Source organism: Chroicocephalus ridibundus, chromosome 14 (genome assembly GCF_963924245.1).
Source record: "Chroicocephalus ridibundus chromosome 14, bChrRid1.1, whole genome shotgun sequence".
Taxonomy (NCBI): Eukaryota; Metazoa; Chordata; class Aves; order Charadriiformes; family Laridae; genus Chroicocephalus; species Chroicocephalus ridibundus.
The window spans coordinates 10,576,791-10,604,741 of record NC_086297.1 but is presented as its reverse complement, the minus strand read 5'-3'; the positions used below and the strand labels follow the sequence as shown (position 1 = coordinate 10,604,741).

Sequence of the window (27,951 nt, the reverse complement as noted above, 5' to 3'; positions counted from 1 at the left end):
CTGTTTCACTGTTGCCGCATCCTTTTATTGAGATTGAGAATTTCCTTAGACGTCAGGAGACCGATCTCGGTTGGAGTGTGGAGTCACAGCAGGGTTGTTTTCTAAATTGGCACTAAGGACCTGTAGAAAATTGGGGACGCGTACTCCTCAAATAAATAATAACCCCCCGAAAACTCCTGTTACATACAGCCTGTATTATTTTGTAATTGTGGAAGAAAACCTAAACTCTACTAAATCTTCAGGAAGAGAATTAGTTGGAACTGTCAAGCTTAGGCCATTTAAGAAAATGACTTTTTTAAAAAAAGAATGTTTCTAGTATTTTTAGAACCTGATAAACAAAGCAGTTGTATTTCTTACACTGACTAGTTTTTTTTAGGATGTTTGGAAAGTATAAATGCGCTGCATGCCGAGTAGCGTTGTTTCTTAGGAAACAATATTTTGGCAATTCCAGGAAGCAGCAGTCTGTGTGTGTCATACTCACTGACAAATTATTACTTCAGTCTGTTTGGAAAACAGTCTGCATTGGAATTACGGCCATAGGAAAAGAGGACACCTAAGCAATAGTCCCTCTTTTCCTTCAGACATCTGTATGGTGAATATTAAAATAATGCTTTGTCTCCAAAGAGTTCAGGCAAAAATCCAAGGCTCGGTATTTTTGCTAAACAGCAACACAAGAAAAAAATTATTCAACTAGTAGGTTTTTTATGAATTAATTACCGGGATCTCAGTATTCTTAGGGAAATTCTGTTTCCTGGCTGTCCCCTTCTTGATTCACACAGTTGACAGTGGTTCAGTATTAGCATTTCTGCAAGAATGAAGTCGAACAGACCTTTTTTTGTTTAAAACACATCCGTCTTGTCTATAATTTGCAGCTGAAGATGGAAACCAAATGTTTTTGGGATGCTACATATGCCTGGAGGGTTTCTGAGCTGTCTTGTCTGCTCTTTTATTCTCTGTCAAACTTTAGCTAAAAGGAGAACTTCAGCATTAACATTTTGTGTCATTTCCGATAGCTGAAAATAGTGCTCGAGTAGCGAACAGAAAAGGAGGGGGAAAGGCCCAAATAAGCATCAGCTAATTAGCGGCATGGAAACAGCACTAGTATGGAGCCAGCCCATCAAGTTTCTCTATGACAACCCGATCTGCCAGTGGCAGACTTGAAAGCCTCAAGGAAGTATTTTGTACACCCTTTTCCCTAGCTCATTAACCATTTAAAATCATCTGTTCGTTTCCCTTCACCTTTTCCTAAGGGCAACATCACTAATCCACGTGCTTCAGCTGTGCTCCTTCAGCTCACTCACAAAAGCGAGAAATGTTTAAGTTTTGTAGGATTTTATCTGTTCTAAAGTATACGAATGGCAGTGTGAGAGACTGAAGTGGGGACATGCCAAAAGCAAAGAAACATAAATACAGGTAAGAATATTACACCCACCTTGACTGTGGAGCGAAAGATGGAATAACAGCGTGAAAGCGAGTTAAAAGAGAGCGTAGAGAAGGAGGAGAGAGAGATGACATTTGAAAGCTTCAGTTAAATCCAGGTATAAAGCCTCCTAAAATGACATCAGTAAGACAGAGGCTTCATTTTGGACTAAGCAAATACTTTATGCTGAAATATGGCAGGGAAATCTCCCTGCTGCTTCCATTGGGGAAGACGTGCTTTTGCCGGTCCGTTTTGTCAGGACGGAGGCAGGCACGCTTGAGAAGTTACTGGCGTGACTAATGTCGTTATCTGCTGGGGAGAAATGGGACACTTGCAGCTAGTTCCCACACTGTTACGTATAAAGGCAGTTGTGTGTTGTATGCCATGAGGGAAACTGTGGATGTACAATGTTTAGAAGCTTATTTTGCATGTTGGATTCTGGCATTAAAATTCTCTTGAGCAACTCTGTTATGTGTATGTGCAAAGACGGAAGATGCTGCTGTCTTCAATGGAATAGTGTCTTTAAATGGTGTCCTGAAATATGTGCCTGCAATTTAAAGGTACCCGCAGCTTCTGTCATGGCTTTGACGCTTAAGAGGTGAAATAAAAGCAGCACCCAAATTCTGAAAATCCCTCGGATTCAGATTTGCTTGCTAGATTCATGGTTCTGCTCATGATGCTTATGCCCCTGCATGTCTCTTGTTCTGTTTGCCATTAACTGTATCTATTTAAACTTGCATTATAATGCATTCAGTTACTTTGTTTTGACATGAATGGCCAAAATTGATTTAACTTTTGTAGAGATGTATATTAACATGTTTCCGAGGCTTTATATGAGTTACAAATAGAAGAATCAACAGGGTCACTAGAAGTTTAAAATGGATGAAGGATTGCGTGAGATGTGGAGAGAATGCAGTAGGAAAGATCTGCTCATAGAGGATTTTGTGGAGAGTTTGCAGGTTGTCTTCTGTAAAGACAAATTTTATGAGACCAATTGATGTAATGGGGGCGGGGGGGGGAGACAACGTGCAGGTGACCATTTATCAAAAGGGTCGTCCGTTTGTTCTATGATGCTCTGTGAAGTTATTCACTCTCCCTTGTAAAACTTGCCCCTTGTACCCTTCCAGTGGGACCAGATCTTGAGAATTTGCTGTGATTATGTTTTGTTGCTTTCTGTAAATGACCATTACAGACCTAAAGCAGACCACAGGTGAAAATAAGATGAGGGAATAATATCCTATGAAGATCATTGACCATCAAAGGAGGTTATTAGGTTGACGAAATATTTCAGTTTTTCCATTAGGAAATGTGAGTGGAATGGGAAGGGTAAGGAAACATCCTCTGCAGCAGCCAGCAAGGCAGTAAACAAGTCAAGTATGAAACAAACTATTAATTGTGTAATAGCAGCGCAGCTCAAACTCTAGATAATTCCCGTTGCCCCCCGAGCCCACCGGTACTGGCTGGTGAGGTTGTACGTTTGGAGTGGGGTGAATCTGCTGCCCATTCATCTCCTTTACCCAGGGAGGTCTGATAGTCCCAGCCCGCGTGTCCTTCGCACAGCGGCTGTGTTTATTAAAAAGAACCAGCCAGAGAAGTGCTTTTATCTCCCTCAAACATGTCTTCCCCTAGCAGGGATTTTTTTTGAGTGAATATCTTATCTTTTGAGCCACATAAACTTTCTCTTATGAGGGAGAAAACTATTTCTCCTTTTTCCCTTACACCGTTGTTAATGTATGTTGCAATCCATATTTATAAAAATTAGTTACAGTAATTGTGTAGCTTGTATATAACAGATAACTAGCTGTGTCTTCCAGTCTTCAGCTGAAATAGCAGTCGTCTTTCTTTGTTTTGCAATTGTGCAGATTTCCATACAAGTGATATTAAAAAAAAAATAAGTAATCATTTCTATATTTTCTTCAAACTGAAGTGTGATCTGAGGACTCTGGAAGCTTCGATGGTGTCAAATCGCCAGGGGCACTGCAAAAGAAGGAGGGGAAAAAACCTACCTTGAGACTGTTTTATAGCTTTATAATTCATAGGTGCCTCCCTGGGAGACACGAGTTCATGGACGGAAAGATGGTTTTCATAAAAGATACAAGAAAGAAGCCCATTAATGAAGGAAAATAAATAGGTAACTCTGGGTTTATCCTAATAGTATAAAGTGAATAACTCATTCAAGCCTGATGCCTTGAGTTCTCCTTATAGGATAAACAACTCTGCGTAAGTCCTGTATTTAGACTCCAGACATAGATTTTCTTTAATTGGAAAATAAATAGTGTGTGTCAGAAAAAGAGTTGACTTAATGTTTTGGCCACCCACATGGTGTACGGTCTGGCAGCAAAATTGCCCATTCAAGTCTGACCTGGTTTATAATACTGTAAATACCAGATTTAAGCTGGCTGAACCCATTGAAAATTGCACATGGAGGTACCTCAGTGGTAACGCAAAAAAGGCTTAGAGTCATTTCCATCTTCCAAGAGCAGTTTGTCACAGGGTGACCTGTGTTATCCCCCAGCGCCGTTACCAGGAGCGTCGTGTGCTGGGCCGTCACTCTGGCAAAGGCAGCGTGCAGAATTTTCTGGACACAATAGTACGAGTTACGGCACAGGACGAGAGGAAGCGTTACATTTATTGGTAATCTAGTGATACAAGAACTGTCTTTGGTTCCCTAGCGCCATTCATGTTCAGAAGAAATCTGCAGCGGTCGGGGGTTTCTGTTAACTGTATTACGACATGTGCAGGTGAACAGGGTGACAGGTCCAGCACAGACCTCCCAGCTGGATTCTCGGTGACTGACATTAAAGTGTAGGCAGAATTTCGCTTTACCTTGTGTCAAAAGTTTTGGTGTTTTGTGTTGGTTTTTAAAATCTATAGGAGTATAAGCAGCTGAAAAAATAGCTTCGATTATTGGAAGGTAAGGCAATGCATGTATTCCCAGAACTCTGTTGGGTTGACAGTGAAGACGCATCCTGCGAAATTTTGTTCATAATGATCACAGCTTCTAGGACACTAAAACATCAGTGGTGGAACTGAGATTTGCAGAATATGGGAGAATTTACAGGTGGTTAACACAGAATGAAAGTGATACAGCTGACTAACCCCTCTTCGCACAGTGGCTTCTGCTTGCTTCCCTTCTTATATAGACATATTTATATACGTGTGTGTCTGTACACATATAAATAAGATGGGTAGAGGAAATCTTGGGGATACAGTTTACTGTGCTCAGTCCACACCATCTGATTATTTCAACCACAATAAAGCATTCCAGTGGTCGTGGGAACAGGGCCAGGGATGTAAAGTGGATGAACTTGTGTTTAAGAGAAAAAAGAGAGCCTAAGAAGGGTCCTGGTTCTTAGTCTTTGAAGGAGCTGTTTGGGTTTGCTGCTGCCTCACCCAGCCTGCACCAGCCACAAAGACCTCATACAATGTCTAGGAACTTCCTAGTACTGCCCCGAATTCCCTCCTTTCTTTCCATTTCCATTATAACACCTCAAACAGGGGGAAGTGTCCTTAGTTCGATCCCGGCATCAGGATCCTCCAAAGCAAAAGCCTGGATCTGCAGGCCTGTAATTGTGGTTCCTTTAGTCAAAGTGAAAATTTAATGTTTCCTTAATGTTCTGTTCTTATTTCTTTTGGTGCCTGTTTTCAAGCAACCTATTTCCCAGGTATGACTGTCGACCTCTAAGTGGTTCCAGGGACTGTCGCTGCCCACCCCCCAGTTTATAAACTGTATTTTCCACGTTGACTTTGTACGGTGGTGGTGTTCGCCGTATTTGTAGTCCCTTGATGGGCTTTTTTTGTATTCTCTTTCCATTGATGTTTAATGGAAGAACTGATATTATGGGATTTAAGGATTTGGAGAGAAAACTGTTCCATTGGATAGCAGAAATCTCTCCCGAGTATTTTCGATGTAGAAACACCTTCTGTGTTGGAAGAGAGTGCAGCTCTCCCTGGCCATCGCCCTGCGATGCAGTTCTGTTCCCCTGCAGCTTTGCCCTCGGGCTGTAAAGGTGGCACGTGGGGAGTGAAATAGCAATAAAAAACGCAAAAGTGCAGTGTTATGACACCGGCGCTTTTGTGTCGGTGTTTTCCTCTGCCTCAACGGAGTGAGGTCACTTTAGGTAAAAGAAAAAAACCTCAATGGCAGGAGCAAAATGTGCGAGAGAGTTTTGTAGGCACGGAAAGCAAGCCAGCTTTTTGCAGCCTTCTCTAACTTAATAAATTAATAAGCAGCTGTTTGGCTTTTCAGATTTTCTCGGCAGTAAGTGTTGTTAATCAATTTTTAATGCAACAATTAAAAAGATTGGAAAACTGCTACCCAGCTTTCACCAGAACAATTGATTCCTGCAAGACCTTAACTCTCCTAACTGTTCTGCTTCAGCGTAAGAGTTCTGTGTGGAAAATACGAGTAGATCCAAGGGAAGTCACAGGAAAACATAGCTACGTATATCTTAAAAAGTCTTTCAAAATCTTAGTGCCAGCCTAATGGCTCAAAAATGAGGCCACTGTGTATTTTGGATTGCAGGCATTTATTATGCCTGCATATTTGAGGAATGCAAATAAAAAACCATCCGAAATATTTGGCAACTAGGGCTGCAAATAATGTTTCCGTAACTACAGGAAGAATAACCCAAACGAAGCAGTAATTACATGTGTTCAAACACCAAATCAGCTGAACTTTTCAGTTGAAAAACACAAAGTCTAAAGCCATAGGAATTCCCAGACTTGGCGTGTTGAGGCCGGCGTTACCAGAGCATCCGAAGCGATGGTGCAGCACTGCTGTACGGGGGGTCTGGTGGCAGATGATGTGCTTGCGGTGGGCGGAAAGAGGCAGGTTTGGATTATAGATTCTTGGGTGTTTAGTGGAAGTGCCAAAATGAGGAGGCGAGTCACTGGTTTTAGGTTACGTGTGTCCCTGAGGATGAAGTTGATGTTTTCTCTTACGCAGGCAGTAGCTCAGATCACCCCTTCTCACGTTCTTAAAAACAATGTCCTCATAAGGCAACTGCAAAATTTGCCCGTCTCCTTAAGATGTACCCGGAAAGGATCTATTAAATTTTTAAGCTCCATAGGAGGACGAGGGTGCATTGCCCTATTCCCGTGCCCATTCGCATGCCTGTGGCATTACTTACATGGATGCACTACAGGCGAATTATCTGCTGGTAGCAAGGAGTGGGGTTGAAATGCTCTGATGCTCTGCTTCTGTTTTGCCAGGTAACAGCGTTTTGTGATGTTGATGAAAAGAAAATAACAAAAGGATTCTACACGTATGAAGAATCTGAGGTTAGTTAAAGTACTGTTGTGTTCTTCACTGTGATCTGGGAGTGTTCTGGGAAACGTGATGAAAGAATACATCACTGCTCTTAAATATTGTGTAGCAAGTCGTTCTGGTAAGGAGGCCGGGACAGCAGCGAGAGAGCTGGGGACTGGCCCTGGAGTGTGAACCATGGACCTCGCGCTGACTGAGGTCAGTGCAGAAAGACAAAAGCAGATACACCCTCTGAAAGGATTCTGGTGATGGGACAGAACGTAGTCTTCACTGACAGTTTTTTCTCTTTAAGTGGGACTAAAATCTGGATCATGATGGATAAAAGTCAAATATCCATTAAAATAAATAAAGCTTCTGTGATTAATTGTAACCTCTCTGTATGTTATAGTTATACTGTATCTGAATAAAACTTTACTAGGTTTCTTTGGAGCCTAAAATTGTAGGCAGCAACATTTTATTCCCTAGACAAAGAAGCATGATGTTTAGATGGCAGTAAACAAACCATATAGGAAAACAAATGTTGTCTTGTTGCTGTATTAATTTCATGACAGTAATTAGCTCAAGACCTGGAGTAAAGTTTCATCCGGATTCAGTCCCTACAACAGTTGGATCTGATCCTGTGAGCGCGGTTGGACGTTGCAGCGTGGCCAGGCCGACGGCAGGGTGGTCTGACTGCGCTCCCCGCCGCTCCGTGTACCGTGGGTCCAGCAGCCTTGCGGTTAAAGGATGACTTGATTCGGTTAGCTGATCTGGCAGAAAAGGAACCCTCAAAATAAGAAGTTCTCCAGCAACTTACCTTGTGAATCAAATTACCCTGAGGTTGTGTGATCCCTCTATCTGATGGGAGCAGGGCGGAGGGAGGGGCACCTCCTCCCGTGCAGCTGGAGGGTAGACTAGTAAAATCAAATTCTGTACTGGGAAGCTAATGAGTGCTTTCAGCTGCAGGGAAACAATTGGAGTTCAGGATTTTGACCTAGAATACTGAGGACTCACTAACTAACTACCCTTGCAGTCATACTGGCAGTGTAATTGTCACAGATCCTGTGCGTTTGTCTTCCTAAGACATGCCCATCCTCGCGCGTCAGGCGTAAAGAAGATTGTACTGCAACTGGTTGTGAATCCTTAGAAAACTTTGCAGCTTGGATCCATGGTGAAGTCCCAGTTGGGCATAAGCCATTTACTGGCTCCCGCTGAGCAGCGAAGATTCTCCTTTGTATCCCCATTGTCCCTGCTCTGGTGCTTCTCCGATGGCACAGTAAGCTGATGCAGCTCACCAAAGTGGCAGAAAGTTAACTTGCCAAAAAAAGAAAGAACATATTTTTTATGGGGTAGGCTATTAAAGCAGCATACCTTGCAATCGGATCAAAGAGGGAATTGTTTGGGAAAGGGCTAAAAGCAGAGCTTGGAGGTAAGGATGAAGCAGTGGAGGAGAGCAGCCAGCTCTTCATGCGGATCCGCTGTAATGTGGAACTCCCTTCAAGGAAACACAACGGTATTGAAAGATTATGGTAAGAAAACAAGGGGTACTTCAAACGACGGGCAAAATAACAAGCGGAAGCGTGTGACCGGCTGGACTATGTAGCATGAGGTCTCAAAATCATTTTTTCCCCCTTTTTGTGTTTAGTAGCTCCTAAAACTAAGGTAACGAGTAACCAGTGTGCCTCTCTGCTGAAGTCCACTGCTTTTTCCTGCAGGAGAGACCAAAACCAAAAATTCCTATCTGCCACTTCAGAGCTGCAACTCCGCCTTTCATTATCTGCGTGAAGCTGGTGAGTACCGCCCCCGGCCTCAGCTTTGTGTAAAGTCAGTGTTTGCTCCTCAGGAAGATGAATTTCTATTTACTGTAAGTAGCTTTTCCCAGAAGCTTTTCCTATGCAGTTGAAAGGCCTGTTTATCAAATCGATTGTGCAGAGTATTTTGGGGATTTAAACCAGCAGTATTAAGTACTATTCAGAGTAATAAAAGGTACAGCTTCTGCAAAGGAGCTTGGACCTTTACTTTCTTGCCCAACAACACTTTATACGCAAATGAGCAGATACCGTCAGCCTCGGGGCCTTGGTTATTCCTAATATTTTGCAGCCCTATGTGTGGCAAAGGCTTTGTTTTTTAAATCGGATCTTAAAAGTCATTTTGTTTGGCACTGCCAGTCCTGAAGCCTCTCTTGCGCTGTGGTAACTTTCTTATTTCAGCTAGTTTAATTGACCTAATAACATAACTAGGAGATAACAAAGTTATTTTGCTGTTAGATTTAAAACAGCAAAGCGCAGTGTATGGGATAATATTTAAAGCAAAGTAGCAAAGACATTCTAGTTGCAAACACTAGTAAAAAAGTCTCGAATGGTAACGAAAACCTGTAGCTCCGTAGAAACTCGTCCATGCTAACGCTGCGTGGATCTGTTCAAAGACCGATGAGCTGAATCTCCTCTCAGCTGGTGCTTTTCACTGAGCACTCCCAACTTTACGATCGACTCTGAGATCATAACTGTGAGTTGTAAAACCAGACTGAAAGTACCTCAGGGCATTATCATGTACTGTTGGTTGATAAACTCTTGGATAAGCTAGTAATATTACAACTAATTTAATTTTTCATTCTACATACAATGGTGGGTGGAAGTCCCTAGACAAAACATCTGTGCAACCTGTTATAAAGCACATTTAATTTGTGAAGCCTTTACAATGAGACTATTATACAACATCTTGCCGGAAAACTCTGGTCCATGACTTCAGTTGTCATTTCGGTTGTATTTTTCCGCTCATGGCCACTGAGCGTTTTCTACTTGCTGATCACGGAACACTACAGGCCATAGTGTGGTTTAAGTAATATGCAGTATTTTCTTTGGAAATACAATTGGAGCTACTTGAAGCACTTTCAGAGTTTGTAAAGTTGCTTCTAAAATCTGTCTTTGAAGCAGCTCACTCTTTAGGAGAATTTAAGAAAGTCAGTAGCCATTCGCGTGGAGCCAAATCTGTGGAAACTGCAGGCCGGTGATCTCCGTGCCCCTCTCACTCCGTGACTGAATGGCGCGGTTGCTGTGGGGAGGGTCGGTCTTACAAATACTGACGGCAAAACCAGCCTGGAGCCGAGGTGGGGAAAGCTCAGTGCGCAGGAGGTCGGCAGCCTTACACTGGGAACACGAAGGAGTGGCCAGACAAGAGCGATGCTGATGATGAACTTGCGTAACAGAGAGAAAGTCCATAATGGAGTTTACCTTTCCATGGATTTTTAAACAGCCGGATAGCTGTTAATTATATGAACCTCACAGTACACCTCTGTCGTTATACCGTATTTTTTAATATTATGAAGGCAGAGGTTCACCGTTGTTAAAAAAACAAATTTATACTGAAGAACTGAAACCAGTTTTTTTTCTGTTAGTGGTGCCCAATACCCTGTTATCACCTGAGACACCACAGAAAAGGTAAGAAAGAAAGAAAACTCATAAATATATGTGTACAAAGCATAGGAAGTGTAAAACCCAGTGGAAAGAGGAAAGGAATCGGCGGCTCTCGGGAAGCAGCAGCAGTGCTCCGAGTCCCGCTCCAGAACCGAGTCTGCTGGACCCTCCTTTTCTCTTCCACTGCGTTTCGCAGCTGATTGTGTAGTTTTTAGCGGTCGCTTTCAGCCCCTGTTGTACTCGCTCTATTTTATTAGTGTTGGGAGCCTTCGCGGGGGCTGCCGGAACCTGTGAAGTCCCACTCTTGCTGCTTGTGGGGCTGTGGGGGGATTGAAATGGCCACAGTTTTCAGTAGTAATTTTGTCATGTTGTCTTCTAGCAAAACAAAAGGAGCTGATAAATGTCTGTGGTTTAAACTGTTCAGGTATGCTGTCTGCAGCAGCTTTCAAGCTTCTAGACCCGACCGCTAAAAGAAATGGTTTCTAAATGGGTTGCGAGGAGCCGAGTGTGTTGCTGTTGTGCAGGCCAAGCCCGAGGCAGAGGGGAGGTCTCGCTGGGTTTGCCTCCCTGTCTCTGCAGCCCACGGCTGACGGAACGGCTGAAAACACCGCTTCCCCCCTGCTTTTCTTTAATCACCTTTTCTACATTTTTCTTCCAACATGCTTTTTGAAAGTGGGAGCAGAGGAAAAAGTAGCATAGGGAGTAAGTGTGTAAAATATTAAGATTGCATCAAATGAAAAATGTCTTTTTTGCGGTAGCTATTGCTGTCTCTCTGATGCACCCAGATTTATCGAATCAAAGTGTGCAGAAAATGTTGCTGTTACAAGTTCCAGTCCCAGGCTGATGTCATTTGCAGAGACATTAATTTCCTCTGCAGAAAGGGTGCTATCCCTGTGCGTACTCGGGGGGGGGAACCAAAACTCCCGTGTCGGAGAGGTGACGAATAACCTGTATTTTCAACCAATTTAGGGCAAGTCGCTTTCCCCAGCTCGGTGCGTCAGGTCTCGCAGCGAACAAACCCCCAGCGCCCCCGTGAAGGCAGGGATGTCCCTTGGGCAGGCAGCGTCAGCGCCACGGCTACAGCCTGCGCCCCGTGCAGGGAGCTGGTGGAAGTAAGGCAGAATGAGCTGCCCATCCTCTTAGCTAATGTCTTAAAAGTCGTTAACAAATTCCTAAACATCCCAGACTTCCAGATTTAGCTTTATGATTTACCAACGTAAGTTCATCCCCGCCCTTCTGAAGAATAAAGTGTGCTGGGGACGTGTTGTCTTTTGGCTGTTTGTGGTAGGGGATTATTTTTTGTTTTGGTATGGACAAAACCTGCCTGTTAATATGCAGCTCTGAGAGGGTAATTTTGACAATTATCTATGTTTAGTAAGTGGGTTGTTCGCAAGAATCGACTCCGCTGGCCGTGGACTTGGAGCAGTGGTTTTGCTTATTTATTTTTTCAGGCAGTTGCTCCCATGCTAGCGCTGGCGTTACTTGGTTACCACATAAATTCATTTTTGAAAAAGCTGTCGCCCATGTGAGTGATCTTTGCATTTGAAAATGGCTTCAGGAGGGGCTGGAGCCGACATTGTGCTCCGTGTGTGTGTGAGGTTTTGCTGCGAGAAGGCGCCCGTGTGTCAGCCTCAGCCCGGCCCCATGGGGCCGCACTGGGGGTTTTTTCCCCGCTTGGAGGTAAAAGCAAAACACTTAGAAATCACGAATTGTGCCCTGTTTTGGCATGGATTCGAAGTGCTTCAAATGAAAGGGATTTTTATTTCTCTGTCTCAGTAATTAAACCAGTTTGATTGTATAAAGTTTTCAGTAAATGTAGTGGTGGACCAGCTATTGTCAACCCCGCCGTGTTCTGTCAGCCATCTTGTGCTCTGGGGGTGGAAGGTTTGGGTTTAACTCTCCTGCTTCATTTAGCATCGGGGCTCTTGTTTGTTTGTTTGTTTATTTGTTTATTTTTAACCCTTCTTTAAAGCAGGTTGATTTTTCAGCAAGCTAAATGCAACTGTTTCATACCCTGTGTCCTGAGTGGGGAATCTTGGGTTTATGGACTCAGGAGCGGAGGCTGAAGGCCACAGTCAAGGCCTACGTGTCTGTGCTGAACTCCCTGCTGACGTGATGGACCAGTGACGGTTTGGGATCTTGAATGAATTGCAAAACTAGGACCCAGACCTTCAAACTGTTAAATGCCATCAAGTATTCTTGATTTCAGGAAGTAAACGTTAAAAAGTACTCAACATCTTTCACAATCGGGGCCTTATCGCTTAAAAAGCCGAGTGCCACGGGCCCTTTCCTGCCCTTCTCCGTTTAGTCCTTTGCTATTCTTACTTTTTTTATGGTTAGTAAACAGAGCTCAGTTGTGAATTTTATTGACCAGTTGTTACGGTTTTCGTTGGAAGCTCTGGATCAGATGATAGCATGTTTGTACTTTTTGGGATCGCTAGTGAAAAGAGAAGAACGCGGCAGGTAGATGAGCCTCGTATAGGAGGAAGGGGAGTTGATCGGAGAGCGTGATGGTGTGGGCAGGAGCTGTGAGACCTACACGTGCAGCAGCACGCGTTCCCTTTCCTAGAAATTCAGGCAGCAGAAACAACGCCGCGGTGTGGAGGAGACAGCTCAGCTCGTTCTGGTATTAGGCTCCCTGTTGCTGGAGAAGGCGCGTTCCTGGAATGGAGGGCTCCCACCCAACCCCCAGGTGCTCCGAGCGGGTTTATCAGCAGCCCCGCGGCTGGGTGCAGGGGGGGCTGGGAAGCTGGATGCACAGTCCTCCCTGTGAGACGGAAACCTTTGCTTCTGAGCTCAGGTTCGTTAAAGAACCCAGAGCAGTTTTTTGAATCCCGCTATTCTAGGCAAAGCCTAGCGTTCCACCTCCTTTCATTCCACAGTTTCACTCCGTTTTTGTCACTTTATGTCCTGAACACTTGCAGGAGTCTTGTGCGCTGTTGAATCTTCAGTATCGCTGCTCTGGGCCAACCAAAAGAACACCAGCAAGCTCTTCACCTACCTGCTATAGCATTGTGAGCTTTAAGTCGTTATTTTATTTGGTGACAGTCCTGAAGAGCAGCAGAATTAAGGACTCCAGGAAGACCACAGTAGAAGTGCTGAGAAATGCTGAAGTTGGCATGTTTTCTTAATGCCATGATGGCCTTGCAAGGTTACTCTTGGGGCAAACCTCCCCGTTCCTGGTCAGATAACGTAACTGGGGCTCCAAAGGAAACACCTTTAACTATGCAAAATATTTTAGTTGCCTGATGAAAGGTCTGTTTTATCAGACAAGCTAATCATTGTTCAAAATCTACAAAAATCACTCTTTTTTCCAACTGATTCTCTTGGTCTGTTCCCTGAAAACGCCTGTGTTAGAAGCCAAAGGGTGCAGAAGGAGAAGGAGTTGTTGAATGTCTGCGCTGCGCCACCCCCACCCCCCCCTTAATTTGAACACTAAATTTTCAACATACATATAATTTCTGAATGGAAACGTTTCTGAGCCTTGGTTTATGTTTAGTTCTTCAATGGGACTTTCTTCTGTGGTCTAAAGAACCAAATCACCAAAACCTGTTACAACCTGAAATGAGTTTGTCTGGTTGATCTAACGCTCTTTCCCTTCCCTCGCAGGATTTGACAGGTGGAGCGTTTGAAACAAACCTGAACATGCTGAACTTGAAGGAAGGGAGGGATTATCACCACTTCAACTGAAGGCCAAGGTAAGGCAGTGATTCCGAAGCTGTGTTATCCTCTGGGTATCTGTGTGTAGGAAGACCGAAGTGTTCAGAGGTTTAGAATTTTTTTTTAGTAATTTGTGCTTCATTAAATTCATCTTTGTGCTGAGTAGCTCCTTTCCAAGGGAGGTCCTAGTTACTGCCTGGATAATGCTACTTGCTCACTTGTTTACCAAACTCAGTTTGATTGTTAAATTGTATTTCTAATGTAAATAACCATCAAATACAAGCCGTAAGACTACATGGGGACTGCTACCATAGGGAAGCCCAAAAAATGCACCGACCGCAGCCTGGAGCCACGGGGTGTGTAAGGAGAGGTTTGTGTCAACCATCGCACGGGGCCTCCAGCATTCCCTGCCCCGTGCCCGCGGCTGGGAGCAGCGGCTGCTGTCACCGAGGTGAAGCTCTGCAGAGCGCTGGCAGCCAGACGGAGGGGTGGCACCCTCTGCTATGGGCCGGGTGAAAGTGCCGTTGTGTCTCTGCCATCATCTGGCAGCCAGGTGATTTGTATGTGCAGATGCTCACAACTTTCGCTGGACCTTCGTGGGTTTTTTTTGCGTAAGCAGGCTTTGCCAACACAACTCCGCTTTTTCTTGCGGTTATAGGTGTAACTTCACAAACCCAAGATCTCTTCAGAATGTACCAGAAACTTCGATTCTAATGGCAGTGTAACGACACAGGTTGTGTGTCTGGAGTACTTCTTCTGCAGCAATGCCGCAGGGGCAAGGCGCTCTGTTGCGCAGTGTGAAATCGAGTCCCCTTTGTGTCATCGTCATCAATAACAGTGATCTACTCTGAATTTCATCTGCCAGTCCAGGCTGCCCGTATACTTAAGAAGTAGTGGCTAATATAATTTATTAGGTATCTTCTTAAAAAGGAGAACACTGTTCAGGTGAGGTGGTTGTAGTGCTGGAATCGAATGCCTGCAGTAGAAGACTGGCGCAGTCTGTAGCGGGCACTTCACAGGGAAACAGGCGTGGGTTTAGCTCCTCTGCCTGAATTCTACCTTCCTTTCAAATTTTCATAGGGGGGTGTGTACATACACGCTCGCGCAGAGCACCACTGGTCTACCTGAAGTGCTAGGATAGAGGGGTATTTAATTAGAACCATCAAATAACAGTGTAATTAGAATATTGTGTTGCCTGTGCGTTTCTCATCCCCGTCACATTATTCTTACTAAAGGTAAATGTTATAGCTATTTCATTTTATAGGCAATAAGAAATGGTATAAATTGCTAGCAAGTACTGAGTACTGAGTCACCTCTCTATTCTTCAAGGAAAAAAAGTAAAGTTTCAGTCCTTAAAGGTAGTTTACCACAAAAACATTTGCTTGAATTTGTTATATAAAGAGCTATTAAGAGAGGCTTTGACTTTAGCTGAAGCGAAACCTGCATTTTTTTGTTCAGCTGTGACGTAAGAATGACAGCCTTCTCCACTGAGACGCTTTAGGAAGATTTCATTATCACTAAGCTTTGCTGTTTTTAACGCTGAAAAACAATCCTTTTAAGAGACTAATGCAGCAACTCGGGTTTAATACTCCATGTGTGTACAGCAAGCAGCGGCTGAATGGCTCCCTTCGGAGCTGTATAAATCATTACATCAAAAAAAAGCCAGGTCAGTTGTGACACAAGTATGAAGAGGAACCGCCATCTTGTGGCTACAGATAATGACCTTAAAACCCCAAAACATAACGAATATTTGTTGCCTTCATATGGCGTATCTGCATGATGCTTTAAGACATAATCTCTGCCTCTTCTTTCATTGAACAGAGCACTTGGCAGCCCGTGCGGAGAATCCCGTTTGTCCGGATGCCGCAGCACAAACTCCTCCGGTCCCAGCGGCACCTGAACCAAGCGCTTGGGTCTCCCCCCAGCAGCCAGAGCCTGCGGCCTCCTTACGCCGAGCTCTGCCGGAGAGAGAACAAATGGATGTCACATGGAGTAGCACGTACCGCTATTTTAACAGGATCCCAATCATGTAATTAACTAAACAGACATACAAAGCTACAATATTTACAGTCCTTTTTAACACCTCAGTTTTTAACTACCGTTTAGCAAATTGTTTTTGTACAAGTTTTAAAGCAACGATAAGTGTTGATTTCATGTGAAATGAACTTCATTCACCTTTTCATAATGTTAGGCTTGGCTTGCTCTGTTGTTTCTCCTCGGTTCTCAGGGTGCGTGAGCTCTCAAGGAAGAGCAGAGTGTCGCACGGTCCTGTGTGAGCACAAACTGGTTGCTGCTGGGGACACCTGGGCCACTGGGAAAAGTTCATGTTCAGCGAGTAGCACTCTCAGAGTGACTCCAGCAGTTCCCAGGGCAGGGGCAGGCTTAGCTTTTTGCTAAAAGTTACACTAACTATTTGCTTATGGTGAAAGAGGTGAAAAAGGTGAAGTTCCAAACTCAGCCACAGAAATTCCAGATTTCCCATGATGTTATTTGTCACAATTCCATCTGAAATACCTGTATGGATATTGGCTATTCCTTACTCTTTTGTTTATATCAGAGACGGTTTTCTACTAATTTGTCAGGCTGCTGTCAGCCTCCAATAATTAAGGAGTTGAAATAAGTTTTTTTGAGATCAGTGAATTCATCTTGTAACAGCTTCCTTTTGAACACAACATCTCTACTGTTTGACTGGAAACCTTGAAACAGCAATGCTCAGGTCAACTTTTGCTCTAAAAACAATGCCTTGGGCGGGCGAGGGCTTACAGGGTCTTGTTTTCCAGAGTTACAGAAATGTTAGTCACAGGTTTCTTAAAATTGTACTAAGAGCAGAAATCTGTAGAGGTGTCTGGGTAAGAACAGGGAGCTGAGCAGAGGAAACTGCTGCGGGGACAGCAGCGGGTCGTTGAATTTCATTCATAGCTGTCTGAAGTATTAGTCTGCTGGCCAATTTTTATATACTTTTTAAACTTTTTTAAGAAATAGATATTTTTTATGCATGTCGATGACAGCTCAAAACATAGGATCTACTTACGTTAGGAAGCGGGTTGAGGGTAAAGGATTATCAGAATATCCCCCAGGAGGAAGTGGCGGAGCCCAAGGACTGAGATAAGGTAATACCACAAAGGGCCAGTCCAAGGAGCACTTACAGAGCCATTAGCCACGCTGGCCCTCAGGTGCTCGGCGGGAGGAAAGACTTCCAGACTTTCAGCCACAGAAGCTGCGGTTGTGAAAAAGGCTACCGCAATTCTGCAATGGAACTGTGCAGGGCAACCGCAGAATGCTTTCCCTCGTTCTAGTCGTGCAAATACACTTAATGGTGTTCAGCTACTTCGACGAGAAAATGAAGGGAATGAAGATCCACTCTACTAAGAAAAACTTAGGAGAAAAGACTGCGCGGGGGATGTTTCTGAATTATAAAATAATCACAGAGGACAAAGCTTTCTAGAACTATGAAAGCAGAACAATACAAATTGCAAAGGCCAAGAATAAACTGATACCCCACTATTTTTAAGCTTAATCAGTTTAGGGAGTAGATGGTCTGCTGTGGATGCCTGGGGGACGTAGCCTTGGCTCATCAAGTGTTTTCACCTTGTCTTGTGTTACTCAAAGTACAAATAATTTCTTTTTGTAAATTGTCAAGTTAACAAATGTTCTTGAAACAACAATAACTCGACCTCCTCATGTTTGCACAGAGAGGAAAGGAAGCTCTCAGAAACCCTCACCAAAGCAGAAAATTCTCTGAATATTTCTGAAATACTGAGCAGATGGGCAAACTCCAAACTAGCAGCATTAAAGTGAAATGGGACCTACATACGGATGTGTTGTCTGTTGTCTGTCGTCTTATGAATGTATTAACTTTGAGATTATATTCTTCCTAGAATTCCGTGGCTTTCACAACCATGTTCTAATTTTGTTGCTGAAATTGACTGGGAGTTTTTATCCTTTTTCTTTCCCCAGAAAAGGCAGATGAACAGTTTTTGAAACATCTGTCCTGTATTATTTCATTCTTGCGTTTTTGTCCCAGTAAGATGTCACACTACAAGCCTGGAATGTTTTGAAGACCCGAGACTGGAAGGGCTTAAGACAACCGCCTTCAGCAAGTCCATATACTCTGTGGTGAGCTGGAGGCCATTCCTCCTGGGGCACGCTGATATATTCGCGCCCCAGCGCGGAACGGCCTCTGTCGCACAGAAGCACACAGTGGATTTGGTGGAGCAATCGGTCATTGCTATGTTTCTTTAAAAACCCCCTCAGGAGCACATTTCCGTACTTTACCTTGGATACCAGCTGCGGTTTGGGCACTTTCATGAGATCACAGAGATAGTTGCGTTTTTCTCTTACCACCGGCAATTCCGCTTCCCTGCGTGAGGAAATATTGTCCAGTTAGTTCAAAAATTAAACCCTGAAGTTGGCCACATACATGCAACTTCTGTTAAGCCATCCATTCTACTGCTGTATTACGATGTATGTCTCTGTACTGTCATGTACATTTCAAATTGCAGAAGGTTTTGTTGTGTCACATTTTAACATTTCTGTACCATCTTAAGCCAGGTAAAGCATCAATACGCAGCAGGTCTTCCACAAGTCACAGTTACTACTAAAATGTCTAAGACTATTCTTGTAGGTTTTTGTATTCCAAAAAAAATAACACTTATACAGGCCTTTTGACTACAAGTTCGCTAATTTGTTCTCTAAATGTATAGCTCCTTTTCATTTTAGAAAACATCACATCAAGAATTTAAGTAAAAGTCACTGGGTTTGAAAAACATTCTACCATCTAGAGAAGCTTTCTCCTGAAATAGAAGAGCCAGACCTAAAACTCGTGAGTCTTTTAAAAAGGTTTCTGAAATAGCACGACATCCATGAGGTAATTTCCTCAAGAACTGTCAGTTACAAAAAGCCCCAAAATGCCAAAAATCCACAGAGACAACATTCTTCTCACTGTGGTACGAACCCCCGGCCGTCAGTGGACCGCTGTGAGCCTGCCAGCGTCACTCGCCCGCTCAGGACCTTTACTTTGGTTTTCTTAAGTAAATGGGCTATTAAAAATGTAACTCTAATACATAAACAGAGTCCAAAACTACAGAGAAAAACCATAAAGGTCAAGTTAGAAATAACCTGAACTAACTTTTTTTTTTCCAGATACTTTGGACAATTTGTCACATTTAATACTGGAAATCTTCCTGTAGCTAAACAAAAGTTTTTATTTATAGCGTAATTTGTTTAAACTCTGAATTACACAATTGTATGATAAACTCTCTGTAATTTCAACAAGGAAGAAATATGCATATGCCAGTAATTACCATCCTCCCCAAATATTAATTCTCATTTGGCTTCCTGATGTTAATGCTTATTGTAATTCAGAATTTACTGTTTGTTTTAGCACTGAGAGCTTGAGAATAACAAGCAGCTCCCTCTGACACTCAGCACTGACTTCAAATATCTGCTTTTGTAAACAGTTCAAATCTAGCAAGATAAAACAATTAAGTTTTAAGTAAACGAGCTCTTCTTTAATCTCAGCGCAAGAGCCATATCGCAACGGGCAATTTAGAGCAAGCCCTGAACGAAGGCAGCCTGACCCAGTCACACCTTGGAAATGACAAGGTGAAAAGAGAATACGGAGCCTTCTCCAGGGGTTTTTAGGAGGTATTTTGCTTTGGTTTAGTGACCCGTTTATGAGTTAGAGCTGCCCGACCACTGCTTTTGCTGCAGCAATTTGGTGTGCACCCCGTCTAATTGTGGTACTGTAAACATCCCGCTGTGACAGCAGGCACAATCTCATCCTTCTCCAGTGTTTCTGTTAACAAATTCTTCCTGCGACTTCTGAGCAAGCCCGCGCTTAAATTCAGATTTCGTAAGCCAGCCCCGGCTCCCCCTAAACACCCCACTCAGCATCAGCGTCTCGTCCTGCGAGTGCCTTTAACAACAGGCAGAATTGGTGATAACCAGTTCTTGAAATCCGAGACCATTATTCTCATTTCGTACTGATAAATTCAGAAGAATAGCAGCAGCCACCCCTTACAATGACAAACTGTGTTTTCTTTTCCCAAATATAAAGTTATTTAAGCTCAAGCACAGAAATAAAATAGCAATTAACTAAAAGTTAAATAATGTAAGCATGCAGTCTGAAAATATGCAAACCTCAACCTTAAGGTGTATTTGTTCTCAAATGTGTCTAGGTTAATTTTATTTCCAGGAAATGTCAATGAAGACAAAAAGCCATTTAATATAATGACTAAATAAAAAATATATATTTTTATATCTGTCTATTGTCATGTATTAACTCTGACTGCTGTGTGAGGCGGGTGTTGGGCCGGCAGACCCATGACCCAAGGGACTCGACTGTAAGAAGGAAAAAAGTTTAACACGGCAGCACAAGTAATAAAACTAATTAGTACTTTAAAACTCCGTATTTTCTCAAACAGCCGAGGTATGCCGTCTTTATAAACTTTTCCAGGTGACCATAATGCGCAATGCTAAAATTTGCAGAAGAGGAAAAACCAGTGGCAAAATGCCGGGGAGCGTTCCCTGCCCCGTCACCTGCCAGGGGCTGCTGGAACCCGTCCCTGCTGCCCGCCAAGACACGCGGCTGCTCTGGAGAACGCTGAAGAGACCCAGTTCCCCCCGCGCTGGGGAAAAGCCCAGGTTACAGGTAACAGTAGGTGAAAAAAAGAATTATATAAAAGTAGTTGTTTAATTCACGCAGTCATATGCTGGGGAAACGTCTAAACTGTTCCAATTCAAAATATTTGCTTGAATACAACGTTTGTATCATTTTGAGCAATTACATTTCATGGGAGATTTGAGCTGTTCCGCTAATCCCGTTGTTTTCCAGCTTGCAGCGATCCTTCCTTTCCCAAAATCCTGCCAGTGCTTATAAATGCCAAGAAACTGTCTGTGCAGTTGAATTTTGACTGTTTGCACAGCCCAGTCTCTCTCTGCTTCATGGACCATCTCCAAGATCTCCTCCCTTCGTATGTTTTTAGAAAAATGCGGATATTTTTCTTTATCTAGTGGTGATTTTATACATACCGCTTCCAGTGGGACAATATACTAGATCGTTCAATTCTTTTCAGCAATGCTTAAGCAATAAATAGCTGAAACTACAATATCGGTTCTTACAGCTTCCTTGTCATCAGCTTCCAAAGGGATCGGCTTTTTTTTTAACTTCAGCACTACAGAAATTATTTCCTCTCTTATTCCTGTCTGGCAACAAATTCACTTACCAGTTGGTGTCGCTGAGTATGGTCATAACCTCATCCAGAACGGCAGGATCAACCACGTCGCTGTAGGTTATCAACATTTCGTAAACTTGACTGGCTGTCGTTTTCCGGATCTGGGGGGAAGAGCAGAGGAACCATTAGGAAAATATCTGGAGTCCTGTAGGGAAGAGCCCAGTGCCGTTACTGGTTCTCCACACATTTTATGCTGGGCACTTTGTAATACTCCGAACCACGGCCCGTCCTGGCCTCTGATAGCCATGTGCTGCAGGAAGGGACTTCATTCCTGCACCTCGAGGAAACTGGCGCTACTCCTGTCAGTATATTGTCACTCAACTTTTGCAGGGTTTCAGACTAAGATCTGGCCCCTGCAGGGAACAAATTCAAATGTTGTTTGAGAACAGCCCAACTGGAGCATTTCTTCTCTGGCGCCAAAGCCTGGCTCTCACTTTGGTTGCTGTAGGCCCACAAAACAGAGAGGTTTCCCAGCCTGGAGACGGCAAGAGTCAGCAAAACTCTGTAAAAAAAACCTGTTGGGAGATAGATGGTGCTGTGAGTAACATTAGCTTTTTACACTCCAGCCTCCGGAAGCAGTTAATTTGCAAGTATTTTTCCTGGCGCAGTGTTTAGTAGTGATGTTGGGGGGTGTGTACAGAAAAGGCAGCTAGGCTGGCTTCTGAGGCACAATGCCTAGAAACGTACTAAATGGAAGACGGCAAAATGGCAACAAAACCAAATTCCGTTTGTTTGGGTTTTCTTTTCAAGAAAGCCTGATGATAACCAAAGGAAGGCAAAGAAATTATAGGGTTATTTCTGGAGAAGTAGCGGCAAATTAAATTGACCCATCTGTAAAACCAAAATATATTTATTATGTAAAATACCAATAAAAGATGAAACTGAAATGATCTCTTTAGTCCTTACATCATGCCCCTCCTGCAAAGGATTCTTCACGTAGCAAGTACACGCGACAGGGAAGCAGTTGGAATAAAACTCTCAAGTCTCAAGCTGTGCTGAGTACCGTATGATTTTAACCTTATCAAAAAGTCATCAACGTTCGAATAAACAATGTTGGTTTGCACTGGCCAGACTCTGGGCTATTCAGTCTGTTCTCAAACCACTTGAAGACCTCATGGGTTTGCACGTTCTTTTTATGTGCCCCTGCGATTCCTGCTGCCAGCCTTTGCTTCCCCTGCGCCCCCCCCGATGCCACTCCTCACGCATCAGAGGAACAGCCACAGACGTCCCCAGGGCCACCCCTGTACTCAACGCCAGCGCCACAGAGCTGTTGTACCTGTTGGGTTGTCACAGCAGCTCGAAGTCAGGGCTCCCAGGTCTTGTGCCCCAATTGCCCCTCTCTCAAAATCCTAAGTCAACAAAAATTCTAAAGGACTAAGCTAATGTTATCCCACACGTGATCTTCTCTTACACAGACTGAGTAATAACTCAGGGTTTGTGCCCCGCTCCAGTTAGTTATATGAAAAAGATAAACTTCCGATAAACTCTCCTGTGCTGCACAAGCTTTCGTCACACCTGACAAAAAGAACAAATAGATTTTTCTTGCACCAGAACTACTACCGTGTTGCCGCTATCAGCAATATTGCAAAAACTAACAGTGATTTATCTGATTGGAGCTTTCAAGCACTAAATGGTGCAGAGATCTTCACCCTGCTGAGTGCAGTGTAAAAGAAACAAATAACTTGGGCACTTAAAGTGCTTCTAATTTAAAAAAGTCGGGACAGAAGGTGGAAAAGCAGCATATATGGAGTAGCCCAGTATGCTGCACGCATCCAGTAGCCTGCTTCAGGTGGCAGCATTGCAGACAGCAGACCCTTGAGAAATAAAACCTATTATATACATGAATAGCTGTTAAAAAGAATCCTGCTTTAATGCACTTTTTAAGTTATTTTTTTTACTAGTGAAGTATTTTAAATAATACATTTGATAATATGCAGTATCTTCAATACTTACTACAGGAAATGGATGGCAAAGAAGGAGAAACAGCTGAAATAAAACTTTTTCTTTCATGTCTCCTTGAAATTGAATCAGGCCACAAAACCTAGAAAACATGAGAAAAAAAACCAGATCTTGTGTGATATTTGTGTTACAACCGCAAAAGTACAGTTTGAGGCTCAGAATGGAGATGTGTAGCAGAAAAAAGGGCGGGAGGGGAAACTTCGCTGCCCCCAGGAAATCTCAGCTCTAAGTGCTGTGGGAAAGCAAACACGGAGGGCGAGTGCAGCGAAACGCTTCAGGGTTCCTGCGGTGCCACACTTCTGCGCCAAGCACAAATATAGATTTAAAGCGCCAAGGTCTGAATCCGAGTCAAGCTCCGGCCCAGCCCAGACAAGCCCAGACCAGCTAAGGCAGGCTGGGCGCGTGTGATGCGCTTCACAGGGAGAGAAATTAGAAACACGGGCTACGGCTCACCTTGGGCTTTCTTGCACTCTTAATAGATTGCCAATAAAGAAGTGAACTGAAAGTCAATAAAAGCATTGCTTGGCATCGTTATACCTGAGTCATTGTGCCAAGTTTCTGCCACTGAACCGTTGCTGAGCTTTGCAATGCTTTGTCTCCGCGCCCGGCTCCGTCTTTCTGTTTCCCTCGCCGCTGCCTGAGCTGAGTCAGGGCTTTTACCCCAAAGCCAGACAGGAATGCTGCAGGTGCGTGTTTTCAGCTCTTTTTAGCACACAGAAGATCTAATCGATTATAGGTATTTTGCATTGGCACCGAGTCAAGCTCTCAACAAGCAAAAAGCAAATGATTCCCCGCATCTTTAACAATATCAACATTTTAAAAGCAGTTAAATCTTTATCAGATCCTTCAGATGTTTTCACCCCAACCACCCAGAAATAAATGAAACTCACAACCTTTTGTTACGTGTATTTGTGTGCATTTTTCACATGGAATAGCCCTCGCTGTCCCATCAGCGTGTACTGTACTTTTATTTTCTTCACTTTTTATAAGCAGAGAAAAGATTATTTCATCAACTCACACTCCTATGCTGGAGCGAAGCTTCCGGATGTCCTTGGATCTTTTGATCTCCTCTTTACAAAGGGTGAGTAACTTCACTGAAAAGGGATGGCTGAAAATGGGAAAGAAAAACAGATTTCAGCAGTATTTAAAATACCTCTAATGATTAGAAAGATGCCAAATTCAGATTCAAAGGAGAGGAAAGGTGTGATGCAGAGCAGTACGTGCTGCTTCTGCAACAGCAGACCCTGCCTTCGGTGGACCTTTGCTAAAGACACAGGGGAGTTTGGCCACCATGTTACTGGGCTTTTTTTATTTTATTTTTTTTTTTAAAAAAGGGGAAGAGATTAGTCTGAATTGTTGACATTGCTACTACCTGTATGCTGAGGCAGGAACTTCATTTATCCAAACTGACTGAGTATATGCCCGGTAACTGGCTAGCCATGGCTTGCGCCTACAACACAGCCTGGTCCATCAGAAATACTACGGCAGGAATTAAAATATTCTACAGCCAAATAAAAATCATTTCGTCTATTTATCATGGTGGTGCCTTGGTCTTTCCTATGGCCTTCAACCAAACTTTACATAAAAGGGGATGAATGTTCTTCTTAAGTACTCCACCATTTCACAGCCCAAATTCCTTTAGTGATTCCAGACGACGTAATTAAACCCAGGGCTCACAGTCCTGTTAAGCGCAGGAGTCATGAAGCCATCTTTAAATATATTTAGCAAATTCTTTTCTTTTTCCACACAGTCTGGGAAAGGGAAACGTGATTCTCACCGCTCTTTCCCAGACACTCATACAAACACAAGTATTGTTAGCATATTCCAAGGATCTACTAAAGAGAAGTAAAGAGGGAATATTGCTTTTATTGCAGTACAAATTATTTAATCTTTTACTTGCTATACTCAAAGCTGAAGTGCCATAGATGCAAAAGAAACTATTTCATGTTTGCCTAGCAAGCACGATTCCTTCTGGACTGTGTATTTTGGAAACCTCACTCTATTGTGTATGTAAAGCAGAAAGCAAAAAATCCTGACATTTATTGTCTGCTACCCCGAGTCAAAGCTGTGGCTAAAAACGACTTGGAAAAGCTGCGTAGCGTAATCTGTTGGAAAACAGAACATTTAAGTCAAGAGGTTTATAGGAGTGACAAGATGTTTTGTTAAAGTTAATGCACCTGGTTATATATAGTTTTCCCGACAAGAGTTAGTGTTTTTTAATTACTTGTAAAAAAATTCTTAACAATATGCTGGCATATATTGGCAAATATTAACTTGGTTAAAAAACCTGAACAACAAACCATGGAACCATTAAGCTAAAGAATGCTGGCTACAGCTGTCTCAATATCGTCCAGAAAACCACATTAAGAGAGTAAATAAAATTGCCAGGTTTTCAACGTTGACATTGAGGCTTCTTTCAGAGCTGACAGTGGCTTTGAGGAGCAAAGAGCCTGGGAGGGGCTGATTTAAAATACCTCCATCAGATGCTGAAAGAGGAAGTCCCTTGTCCCCGCTGGCTGCAGGAACCGCAGCTGTGTCGCCCCGTCTACGATCGGATCGGCAGGGAGAGCAGGCACGGAGGAGACACCTCAGGAGAGTGACAGACGTCTCCTGACCCCATCTGTGTGTGTGTCCGTGGGCATTGACTTGTCCCCGCCAATGACGAGGGATCAGAGCGTATCTGCTCTCTTACTATTAAGAGTTTTGTGTTTTTTCTTACCTTGGTGAAATTTCTCCTCCTCCCACCCCTGATTACACAAAGACATTGTGTGGACAACTAATGACAATATCTGCAAAGCACGCCTGGCTGTCAGCACGGAACAGCAGCAATATAGCAAAGTAGGTGAGATTTCAATTGGTTGAACAACGTGGACGTCGCTGAGAAGTACAGCAACAGAGAGACCAATTGGAACAAGAGCATCTGGAATAAATTTAGTACATGTAACCTCATGTGCAGCATTTTCTGTTTAAAACAGACGCACTTGCCTTTCTGTCACTTCCCAATTTCACATTTGTAATAACTAAACCTAACCTATGTGTGATCTCAAATGACTCAAATAGCTTGGCCTCTTTAAAGGAAATTGAGAAAATTCCTTCTCCTGTGTGGGCACGGCGCCAGCAGCAACAGAGTCGGCATCTGGGGAGAAGGAATCAGTCTAAAGTCTTTACATTATGTAAATTGGGCGCACGCCGTACTGCAAAAAGGTGCCGGCTTTTTCCTCCTAAAGGTGACCTGAGTTTCAACAGTTCACCTCACATCACCTGGGGTGGCCGTGAAACCAGAGGACAGCCACTGCCGTGCTCTTTACTTTATGGTTTATTAAGCAATACCCGTTTAATTGCTTTAAAAAAAAATAATCCACGGCAGCATGTAATACATAGAGATCATGACTCTGATATCAGTGGGGACACATACCATCTTAAATGCTGCACGACCACCAGAAGAATATTATACGTATACAATTCACGATTTCTGCTGAATGTGTAAAATATATACGCATAAGAAAGAGAAATGCCACTTTCACTTATTACTCCAGAAGGCAGTAGATCCTGAATTGCCATTCAAAGGCTGTTCTGCTCACGTGGTACCGAGTATGAGACTAACCTTACCGTGCCTCGGAGGGAGCTATCGACACAGCTGGGCTCAGCAGCCCGAGCAGCTCCGGGATCGCTCCCTCACCAGCCCAGCAGAACGACTCCTGCGGCTACCAGAGCTCCGCTGCCAGTTTTGCCAGTGCCTTCACTTCGCTCTCCTTTATCCTCCCTTTGCCTTGTCCCACTACCAGCAGGGAGCTGACAGTTACCACTATCTTTTAAGAGTAGCCGCCGGTGCGCTTAAAAAAGCCCAATATGCTCTGCTTTATTTATGACAGTGCTGTTTCAAGCATGTTGCCCTTTGCCTCCAGCAGTCTCTCTGATCAATTAACAGTCCCTACATTATTATGAACACAGCTCCAAAAATTCACACTGTACGCCGAGATGAAATCGTGAGGTTTCAGGCTGTGAGAAGAAATTACATTTCAAATGAAAACTCCAGGGCTGTGTGGGGTGGGAGGAAACGGCAGGTGAATGATGCTGCAGTTTCCCCCACGCTTCAGGCCGGCGTACACCTGCGCTGCTGCCGAAAGGCATGGTTTGCCCCCACTTCCCTCCTTATTTTGGCACAATTTGGGAGCACACAGCAGAACAGATCGAGGAACTGCTGCAAGCTCAATTTTACTGGAGGAAGGGCATTTTTAACCTGGAACAGTTCTCTCATGCCACTTACCATGTAGCAACACAAACCATTCCTACCAGTTCAAGAGAGGGGGAAACTCTCACGCTGGAGTTTATGGTTTATGCCAGTTTAAAACGAGTAGGAAGTAACAGCCTGAAAAATGGGAGGCAGAGCTTTGCTTTTCATACTACGGATTCAAACCAAGCACAACAAAGAAAAGCTGCTTCTGAGCCTTTTGCTGAGCCCGGTGATACTGAAGTTGATTCATTCCCAGCCCCACTGGACAGGTATTTGCCCCACACGTCACCTCCCAGCTGGCAGCTTCAGCAGGGCCCTGGCAGAGGAACGACCCACGCTGACAAATGAATCTCACGTTAAACACCAACATTCACAATCCAGTAATGGAGGAGAAACACCCAGTGCTCCCCTCGCCCTCCTGCACAGAGATCGCAAGACCAGCCGCACAGAGACCTTCCCAAAGGCTGAAATTCATCTACAGAAATGTCAAGCTGCGTGTTCTAAACTCTATGAGCTATATGGTGTAAAGAGGCAGGAAAATGCGCGGCGGGTTACGCCTCTGCAGGGCAGGAGTGACACCGTGTGGCAATTTGCTTCAACAGAAGCACTGAGCTCCTAACAAGTGTCAAACTAATTCATCCAACGGCTATTAATCCTGTTTAAATTAAGCAGTGTAGGATATTACCTGTTCCGGACTGCTAATGTTTTGCTAGGAAAAAAAAAGGTCCACGATCTACTTGAAACTTAAAAATGCATTTGTAAATGCTTTTTTCTAATGTGGC

The 27,951-nt window shown here is 43.6% G+C and overlaps 2 protein-coding genes across 9 annotated transcripts in view; one reads left to right on the top strand and one right to left on the bottom strand.

Moving 5' to 3' along the window:
* The window catches only part of B3GNTL1 (UDP-GlcNAc:betaGal beta-1,3-N-acetylglucosaminyltransferase like 1), a 127,887-nt gene extending 112,185 nt beyond the window's left edge, over positions 1-15,702 (top strand). For 5 of the 8 annotated variants that reach the window (XM_063351637.1, XM_063351640.1, XM_063351634.1 and 2 more), the window contains 3 exons: positions 6,635-6,703; positions 8,384-8,458; positions 10,063-12,325. In XM_063351637.1, coding sequence (XP_063207707.1) covers positions 6,635-6,703; positions 8,384-8,458; positions 10,063-10,281 — 363 coding nt within the window. In that variant the 3' untranslated portion in view covers positions 10,282-12,325. Of the gene's footprint in view, positions 1-6,634; positions 6,704-8,383; positions 8,459-10,062; positions 12,326-13,690; positions 13,780-15,562 lie in introns of those variants that run through there. The other 3 variants (XR_010073228.1, XM_063351635.1, XM_063351636.1) reach the window with 3 other exon arrangements.
* TBCD (tubulin folding cofactor D) overlaps positions 13,786-27,951 on the bottom strand; it is a 128,221-nt gene continuing 114,055 nt past the window's right edge. The window contains exons 36-40 of the mRNA XM_063351632.1: positions 23,954-24,043; positions 22,930-23,017; positions 20,968-21,077; positions 18,017-18,101; positions 13,786-15,699 (exon numbers count right to left, since the gene is read on the bottom strand). Coding sequence (XP_063207702.1) covers positions 15,688-15,699; positions 18,017-18,101; positions 20,968-21,077; positions 22,930-23,017; positions 23,954-24,043 — 385 coding nt within the window. The 3' untranslated portion in view covers positions 13,786-15,687. The remainder of the gene's footprint in view (positions 15,700-18,016; positions 18,102-20,967; positions 21,078-22,929; positions 23,018-23,953; positions 24,044-27,951) is intronic.